Source organism: Helobdella robusta (assembly GCF_000326865.2).
Source record: "Helobdella robusta unplaced genomic scaffold HELROscaffold_48, whole genome shotgun sequence".
Lineage (NCBI taxonomy): Eukaryota > Metazoa > Annelida > Clitellata > Rhynchobdellida > Glossiphoniidae > Helobdella > Helobdella robusta.
In genome coordinates this window covers 323,639-333,822 of record NW_008705215.1, presented here as the reverse complement: position 1 = coordinate 333,822, position 10,184 = coordinate 323,639, and the positions used below count along the sequence as shown (strand labels likewise).

Sequence of the window (10,184 nt, the reverse complement as noted above, 5' to 3'; positions counted from 1 at the left end):
TTGTAAAGAACTTTTAAAACTTGAACGCACAAGTTCACTTTTTGGGAATTAAGTTTATTTTCATTTCTAATGAATAGGCGAATGAATTGAGAACTTCCGTCAAATAGGTTATGCCAAACATGTCATCTCTTATTCTTAAACTATGAAAAAAACACATCAAAAAATTAATATTCAATGATTAAATGACAACCAAATTATTTCCTAGTACTTGTTAGATATATTATTTAAACCTAAACGCCCGATTTACGATCGTCTTCTCGTTTTCACTCCTTAACTTTTTTTAAACACTATCACGTTAAGTCTGCGGTTGCTATTTCTGGATCTTTTCTCTAAATTTCTCTAATTCTTTCTCAAACTACTTTTCCATCACTTACGAAGTTCAGAGCGGATCTCAAGACCCATCGGTTTGTGAAATTTATTAAGGACTTGAGGAGCACTTCGGAAATGACGATTTAGAGACTAATTGATTGATTGAACCAACGGAGTTATAAATTTTTCAAGAATTAAAATTGTTTTAGAATTTTTATAAATGAATATGAACGAACACCATCGATGTGGCAATGTTTATACTTCAAATTCAACCAAGCCGAAATTTTTTTATAATTATTTTTATTTAAAAATTAATCGTTAAAATCATCTTAAAATATTTTTGTTACAAAATAATTTCACCTTAAATTTGGGTCGAAACCAGTTAACAGACGAATTAACTTCATGTCTAACAACTGTCAAACGATATAGGAATTTTCAACAATATAAGGATTTTGTTTATTAATTACCATTTAAAGATAAATGAAACTGTTAGTCATTTAATTTTACCAATTATTATAATATGTGTAATTATAAAGCAACCTTGACACCATTTGGTAAATAAGGGTCATTGTATAATTTTAACCGGTCAACAATTCCTTGCAGACAAGGACCATTACTGATGAGCAACATGGTAGAATTTTAAACATTGTTTAATAGTATTTCATCTCATTAAATTAAATCAACTTTTATTAGATTTTATTACACAAAAATTCCTGCACATGATCACTGGCAGATATGGAGGCGGGGGGGGCATTTTTTAAAATTAGAGTAATATATGTGTAAAATCGATCAAAAATTGAACTTGATAAGCAAAAAAAAGGTCGTCAGCCACACTACCACAAATCTTGGCCTCCCGTAAAAATTTTGGATTTTGTCCTCCCGTAAAATGTAAGCATTTTCAGATTTTTGGCCTTCCGTCCAAGTTGTCTAGATCGCCCCCAGCACATGATTATTATTCTGAGTATTAGGTAAAACAATTAGCGCAACGTTGGTCTGCAGTAAAATGTTATAATTTCATGCCCATTAACCATTATCATTTTTAAGAATTACAGCCCTTTGCTCTTAGTATTTAGTGTTCCATCATCAGTATCACAAACTGTCACAAATCGATTAACCCCCCAAAAATAAACATGTCACAAAACTTTACCCCTTCCCCCCTCTTAGTGAAGAGTTATTAAACAATGTAATTGTTCTATGCTTTTACTTTTAATGATATCAAAATATTGAATGACAAGTTTATATGACGATAGTTTGACATCAAAATGCTTTACCGTAATTAAAATATAACGAATTAATAAGAAAGATCACGAATTGCTTTCCTCCCAAAGACTGGCCAGGTGCTGTGAAACTGAAATTAACGAAATACATAGTCTTTCTTCTTTTGGTTTATTTTGTAACTCTACGTTGGTAGCGTCCACGTCATCTTCATTCGGCCATTCAACATCAACATCAACATTCAACATCTTCGTTTTCCTCAAATGCAATTACTGTCATAAATTCCCTCTGGCGTCTAGCAGCAACTCTGACTGGTCTAACTTTATTATGCTGAAATAAAGATGTTTTGTGAATAACATGATGCTTTTTTGCCATCACAAGCTAGGACAAGCTGTTTGGAATGGCTATTTAATTTTCAACATAAGACTAACAAATAGATTTGGAAAATCAATGTTTCTTTAATGTACTGCATTTGTGGGCTTTCACTATTTCGACTAATTGGAACTGGAGGTGGCAGAAACACAGCGGTAAACTTTAACAATGGCATTTAAATTTGACTCCTCTTTTAATTAATATTCATGAGCTATTTGTTCGATTGAAAACTTTGATATTCAGTTATGCGCATATATATGAAAGAAAATATATTTATTGTTTTGTTTATTTATAAAAAGGGACGTCACACTTGCGTTTACCTCCCCCCTCGTCACAAAGTGTCCCAAATATTTAGACCCCTCCACTCCATGAAGCGTGACATCCTTTATGGACGGCCCGACTGTAAAAATATTGAAAAAATTTAATACTCAGTTGAACAGAATAGAATTTTTGAACAGAATTCACTCAGTTGAAGTTGATAATGTATATTTAAAATGTTCAGACGGGAGTATAGAACTGGTGAAAGCGATATAAACTACTTTATCTATTTCCATTATCAAAGTCGTCATTTGTAGTAGCACAGTTCCATCATCACAACATTGTCGTCAACATTGTCATCTTACATACCAACAGAAATGAATTAATTAAATATCTAGCCTGCATACACTTGTGACCAGATGACTCCTTAAAACCATCTCACACAAACACTCCAGGGCTAGCATTATTACTTATTACAAACGATTAAAGTTATTGTGAGAATGATTTAATGTATCATTTGGTATATTGAATGGATTAAACAATTAAAAACATGAAAAATTTTTTTTTTGACAGGATATGAAGCTTTTTTAACATTCAAACATATTTGTAGGTATAAAGACAAATTGAATGAAAAGTAATGTGACAAGCGTAAAGAAGTGAACGGTGAGAATAAATTTGAGAATTGAAGTAATATGTCTGGTGAAATTATTAGTTTCTAATTGAAGGCGCTTCAATAATATTTATCAAGATAAAACAAAAAAATACTCGTAACAAACAAAATTGAATATTGTTTAATCGCCATGCTATCAAATAAACCTCTGCCATCCGTGCGGCGCGGAACACAAACATCAATCAACTGTGCACAACTGACGAGTGTAGTCACGTGTTCTTCTTTCAATGTCTCTATTAAGATTATCTCGTTTTTACAAATGTTCAGAATATTTTTCAACGTTTGACATTTTGAATCTTCATTAGGTTCTTTTGTTAAATTCTTCAATAAGTTCGAGAGTATCAACTAATATTTATTTTTGATAAAGCATTGGTTATTGAAGGAAGATATATGATAGAGTTTTGTTATCATAAGTAAAATTGCGGTGTAAAACGGCCAAATTAACTGCACAGTGGACATATTTTGCACCAGGTAAAAATTGATTTGTGCCATTCTAACGAAACAGCCACACACATTAACAGCCACACACACGCATTATCTATAAAAAAACTCGGTTTAAAAAAAAATGAAATTCTAAAATATTATTAATTATTTTGTTATATATTAAAACCATATCTAAACTGTTTTTTATATTTGTTGAAATATATAAAGGACCAATGCGATAATAAAATGAAAATTACAAACTTGAATGATTGATATTTTAGAACGTTCGCCAAGAAACTGATATTTATTGAAGTCGCTAAACTCCATCGCTGCGCTGTTTCAACCATCAAAATGTCAGCTCGAAAAAGAAACATAGAAAGTGCAAATAAAATATAGTCTGGCTCAGAAAAGTTTAACTTTTATAAACATTATATATAGATAAACACACATATATACATATTGTGTATATATATATATATATATACATATACATATATATATATATATGTGTGTGTGTGTGTGTGTGTGCATGCGTGCATATGTGTGTAGGTGCGTGTGAATTTGTTTGCGTTTGCAAAATCATTTTTATTTTTGGTTATCCATCTAGCCTTTGTGTCGGTAAATGACGGTTTTTAATTTTCTCATATTTATTAATAAAATAAAACTTAAAATAAATGAAATGTTTTGGTCAGTTATTATAATGTTATAACAGCGTAAATGATAGAATAGCGCTATATAATTTGTTCTTTGCTATATTTGTAATCTTTGGGAGATTTGTAAAATTGTGTCTACACTAAATCGGGATATGAATTTGTTTTCCAAAGTTGAGGTAGAAGAAGAAGTGGAGGTTCGAAGCGCTGTTGTAAATGTGATTTATGTAGTTATTTGGACTAATGTATTGTTCCTATTAATGTTGGTATTCAAACAAATGTTTAACAAAGTTTGTGTAATAAACAGTTGTGTTCATCAATCAGAAATCTTGAACCTACGGATAAACGAACTCTTGACTATTGTTGGAAGCTAAAATACGGTGTTGGAGATATAGAGATTATTGAAGTTTAACATCGGTGTTGGCCTTTACGAGGTCAAGGAGATACAATATTAAAAAAAAACAGAAATATACGTTTTTTTGTAACCGTACTCACAATTGTTTTTTAAAAACTTTTTAAAAATCATGTAATTAAGATTCATGGTGTTTATTTATGTTATTTAATTTAGCAATGAAATTGTTTTGAAATTAATAAAAGATGAACAGCTGAGAAAATTTTTTAAATAGTGTAAGAATTTTCAAAAGAAAACTGAAATAAAACAATCTTATATGGCAAAATGTTATTCAAGCACAAAAATTTGTACTTATAAAATACAGTGATATCAAAAACAGGCAAATATTAATGGAACGAATGAATAGAACATCTCTGCAATTATGAATTAATGATCATTTCAGCGGGAATGTTAGCAATTGTTACTATCATCATGTATTTAAAAAATCATTATAAAAATTGGACAACTGCTACTTTTTCTTAAATTGTCAGCAAATTAAATTTTAAACGGAGTTAATTGCTTTTTTGGTTTTTAAATATTTATTCATGAATTTTAATATTTAGATTTTTTATTTGTGTTTTAATACTTCATTCCAGTTGCAAAAAAAAACTTTAAAAACTTTTTTGTTATGTTTGTTTTTGTTTTGAACTCTATAAACAAAATAGATATGTTTATATTTCCTGAAAAAATTCATTTCAATTTATGCATAATATGCCTTCTTCATGTTCGTAGATGAAAATTTTACTTTTCATTAAAATTATTTAACTTTGTAAAAGTTAACACAGGAAAGAAACATTATTATGAAAAAGGGTTGAAAATTAATTTCTATATTTTTTGCACTTAAAATTTCCATTTGTTTCCATTGTTATATTGTCATGCTTATTGTCAGATTTTATAAGTTTTTCAACGGCTTATTTTTTAATTAGTTAATAAGGGATAAGCAAATAGGATAGCAGATGATAAAATCTTAATTGAATAGGTCCAACAATATCAGATAATCACAAAAATTACCAATGCCAAATATCTTGTTAATTATATAATAAGTAAATCAAATATATAATAAAGAATATAACTCTAAAATCAACATCTTTGAAATAAATCAACTATCGTATAATCTAGAGTTATTGCTTAGATGATTGATCAAGATCTGCGAAAAAAAAATATTTCTAAAAAACCATCTATTAAATTGGACAAATCGGACAAATAAAAAATTATAAAAATAAATAAAAAGAAAATAAAACATACATAAAAACAGTAAACACATACACGCATACAAACATACTTCATTTTTTTTTACTCAAAATTAAACGTGAAAATGTTTGTTAAATTATTCTGAGACAATGAAATGGAACGACTGTTGTTGTCCAAGATGGATATGCTTATGCGCTCTTTAATTTCCGTTGAAAATGTTTCAACTGTTTAAATAACTTTGTAACATTATGAAGCCAAAATTAATATTAATGTAGCTTGATAAAAGTGAAAAATATAAAAAAAAATCAAAAATTAAATATTTTTATTTATTCAGCTAAACGTATAATGAAAAAAATAATAATTTTTCGATGGAAAGTGTGACGCATTTTTGAAAAATAATTTTATTTTCCCTCATTTTTAGCTATGCATTTTTTTTTTGAAATGAATTTTATTTGGCAAAAAAGCACAGGAGATCAAGATACCAACGTATGTGCTGACCACCTTAACTAAAATTGTGTCTCTATAGATAAGATGTAGTGATAAACAAAAATATTTGAAAATGAACAGTTGCAAACAAAAATGAATAAAATATTTCATTAAAATTAAATGAACTGAGGGTTTTAAAAAAGTAGTTAAATAAGCAAAAATAGTTATCTTTATTACATGAGTACGTTAAGCCACAAAAATAGAAAATAATAATATAAGATGATATATTTGTTAAGTAAAGATAACAAACAATCAACTAACAACGAAATGATTAGATGAGATGAGCTGACATGTCGAGGTTTTGAAAAGACTGAGTGAAGGAGAAGCCTTTATATTGGCAGGTAGAGTATCCCAGAAGCGCATTGAAGAAGATAGGGTAGAATTGGGAAAAAAGTTTGTTCGAGGTTTAAAAGAACGAAAATCGGGAGTATAACGTAAACATTCACGTCCAGTGTTTTTGAACAAAATAAGTTCATTGTATAATGGTAGACAATAATATAATTTGTATATTTTAAAAAAGGAAATTAACAGATGTTTGACATATAAGTGATTTATGTTGCAGATGTTTGATAAAGGATAATAGGGGGTTACATGATCAAATTTATACAAATCAAATAGAATACGAATGAAGAAATTTTGAGCCAAGGTTAAAATATGAAGATTAGATTTAGGGGCAGAACCCCAGGCGGAGATGCAATATGTCAAATATGGCAGAACGAAAGAGTTATATAAGGTTAGCAGGATAAACTTAGGAAATTTAAATCTAAGGCGATAAATAAGCCCTAAATTCTTAGATAATTTGCATGAAATGTGCTTAATATGAGCAAACCATGATAAATTAGAAGAAATGATAACACCTAAAAATTTGGTAGAGTCTACTCTCTTAACTGTTTGTTCATTGAGCAAAACAATAGGGAAAACAATATCGGTTCTAATCTTTGGACCAAACAAAACAAAACATGTTTTATCCAGGTTAATACGCAGGTTATTAGAAACAACCCAATTATAAATAAGCTTCAATTCATTATTAATAACGGAGACTAAAAAATTGAGGTCAGAATGAGAGTATAATAGAGTAGTATCATCAGCAAACAGAATGAATTTTAGAATACTTGATGAGTTGATAAATTCATTAATAAAGATATTAAAGAGCAATGGACCAAGGATTGAACCTTGAGGAACACCGGAATTAATTGGCGATAATGAGGAATTAGAATCATTAATAGACACGTATTGGGAACGGTCGTGTAAATAAGAACAAAAACAATCATAAGGCAGACCACGAATTCCATAAGAAAACAATTTATATAGCAAAATCTTAGGATCTAAAGAATCAAAAGCCTTGCACAGGTCAATAAAAACGCCAATTGAATATTTTTTAGATTCGAGAGCAAGAGAGATAAAATTCACAACATCAATTATTGCAAATTCACTCGATAATTTATCCCTAAAACCATACTGATTTAAACAAATTACATCACGGAAATAAAAAAATTTATTAAGACGGTTAAGAACAATTTTTTCAATTAACTTTGATAAACTAGAAAGCACAGAAATTGGTCGATAATTTGTTATAGAATGCCGGTCTCCAGATTTAAATAAAGGTAAAATTTTAGAAAATTTAAGGCAATTAGGAAAAACACCTTTGTTAAATGACATGTTAATCAATTGGACCAAGGGTAATAAAATACTATGAATAATTTTTTTAAGCATAAAATTAGATATGAGATCATCACCACAGCTATGAGTATTCCAAAAGTTATTCACAACGTCAATAATTTCATTTGGAAGACACTCAAACAAAACAAATGAATCATTAACACCATAGCTGACATACTTTTTATAGTCACAATTATTAACATCGCTATTATCAATAGTGTTCATTGAAGACAAATAGATGTTAAAATGGTTACATAATTGTGTATCATCCGTGATAAAATGACCATCAATCATAATATTAAGTGGTGCGGAATGATTAAGACCTAAACATGATTTTAGCATTTTCCAGCACTGTCTGCTATTGGATCGACACTTAACGAAATGATCATTATAATATGAATTTTCAGCTAACTTACACAACTTGGTAAATATATTCTTATATTTAGAATAAGCTTCAAGCTTGAATTTTAATTTTGATAAAATTAAACATGAAATTGAAGCTCTGTCAGTTTTGATGATTCGTCGACCGGCAGGATGATTTTGAATGCCGTGGATTCTAAAAGGTTGTTTTGTGCGACGCCAATAACTTCAGGGTTACGTTTACGTAGTACTGGGTAACAGTGAATGAAGTCAATGTTTTTGGAACGGAGATGATTTTCGATTGTTTCTTTATTACATGGGCCAACGTTGCCCACGTAAAATGTTCTCTTCTTAACAATAATTTTAGAGGCTTTTAAGGCACAATTAGTGCCCGTGCCATACATTTTTAACGGTTTCTTAGATATAACATTGCTGTTAGAAGCTTGGTGTTGTTAAAGATTTTGAGGTTGGAGGTTTCGCCATTTTCGCAATGTATATATATATATATATACCGGCATATTTTATAACGCTTTAAAAATAAAAGATGTTTTGTTACATGCAAATTTGAAAAGTTGACAGCAAGTAATGGCAACCGATCGTTTACAACTTTGCCAAGAAAACAATGGGCAATACAAGATACTACAGATAATCCGACGGGGGCAGTTAAAGTTTTTTGGTCACATTATGCGGAAGGAAAGAATGGAAAATCTAACAACTACTGGAAAGATTGCAGGGAGAAGAGATCGCGGTCAACACGAATAACATTCGTGAAGTCCTCGTGTCACTTGTTGAATATCACTATATGTAAATTCTTACGAAATGTTTAAGATCGGGTTTGGGGGAGACCGATAGTCGCCAATGTCCTGAAAGGATAAGGCACGAGAAAGAAAACTTATATTAAATTTGACAAAACAAGAAACATAACGGAATAAAGTTAACATTTTATTTACACGTGAATACCATTTTAACATCTAAAAAACTCGTCAATCACATAACTTCCATTCAGTTTTCCAGTTTTAAAAATCTACCCAAAACTTTCAAATTCTTCATAGGCATTAAAAGCAAGTAGAATAAAGACATAACGATCGTAACGCAACGATTGTTTCATTCGTTAAATTACTATTTTTACAAAAAAAAACAGAAGAAACTGTCAAAAAATAAGAAATTAACAAACAAAATGTAACAAAAAGGAGCAAGCAAAACATAATCATCTAATCTTTCCAAAAAGTTTAGATGCATTCAGCGTCTTTGGTACCACACGAATCGTCATAGAGATCCTAGCTTCCGCTCTTTTCAAATCTTTACCATAAAAATCCGGACCCAAATTCAAAACTTTATCGTCGATGTGGTCATTAGTCGTATCCCTAATCCCGTGCAAGTAATTAGTGTAGGCCTCGGAGCGGAAAATTAGTAAGCTTCTCCTTTTTAAATATAACGAACCAACCCGTCTGTCGGCCATTTTCGATCTTTCTGTAACGTTCTGATGAAAAATTGAAAGAAAACAACAAGGTTAAACATTCACATGGTTGTTGGAATTAAAGAAAAATCTTGCACGCACACAAACACGCACGCACATACACACGCACACACACACACACGCACACACAGTGAATAACTTACTTCTGCATCATAATTAAAATTAAAGTAACTCCTATCCACAGAGCTTTCTTTATTATTATTATTATTGTTATTGCTATTATTATTATTATTATTACAACCAATGTTTTCAGAGTCAAGTTCATCAATGTCATTGTTATTAATATCGTTAATACTACTACTACTACTACTACTACTACCGCTACTACTACTACTACTACCTTTATAGTTGTTATTATGATTATTTCGACTACTACTACCATTAGCGCTACCACTACTAATACCATTACTGCTACTACTACTACTGCTACTACTACTACTACCAATACTATTCTGGTGCGAATTGAGTACTTGAGTACCACTACTACTAATACTTTCTTGTTGGAGGTGATGATGATGATTGTGGGGGCGATAGAAGTCGATTAGGAGGTTGGAGGCCAGGGATAGGATGCAGACGGTGGGGTAGTACAAGGGACCGTCTGTGTGTGGCTTGAAAAAGAATTTTTAGAAAGTTATTTTTCCTGTTCATACATTGATTAAAGTTTAAGCTTTTATACAGTTTGAAAATGGAAAATTACATTTTAAGATACTCAATAAATGAATG

The 10,184-nt window shown here is 30.2% G+C and overlaps 1 protein-coding gene across 1 annotated transcript; it reads right to left on the bottom strand.

Annotated features, from left to right (window-relative positions):
* Positions 1 to 1,758: 1,758 nt before the first annotated feature.
* On the bottom strand, positions 1,759 to 3,574 carry HELRODRAFT_178446 (hypothetical protein; the record flags this gene model as incomplete). The annotated part of the gene is made up of 4 exons (XM_009026551.1): positions 1,759 to 1,854; positions 2,217 to 2,296; positions 2,971 to 3,169; positions 3,509 to 3,574. The coding sequence occupies 4 exons, from the start codon at positions 3,572 to 3,574 to the stop codon at positions 1,759 to 1,761; spliced, it is 441 nt and encodes a 146-aa protein (XP_009024799.1).
* Positions 3,575 to 10,184: the final 6,610 nt, after the last annotated feature.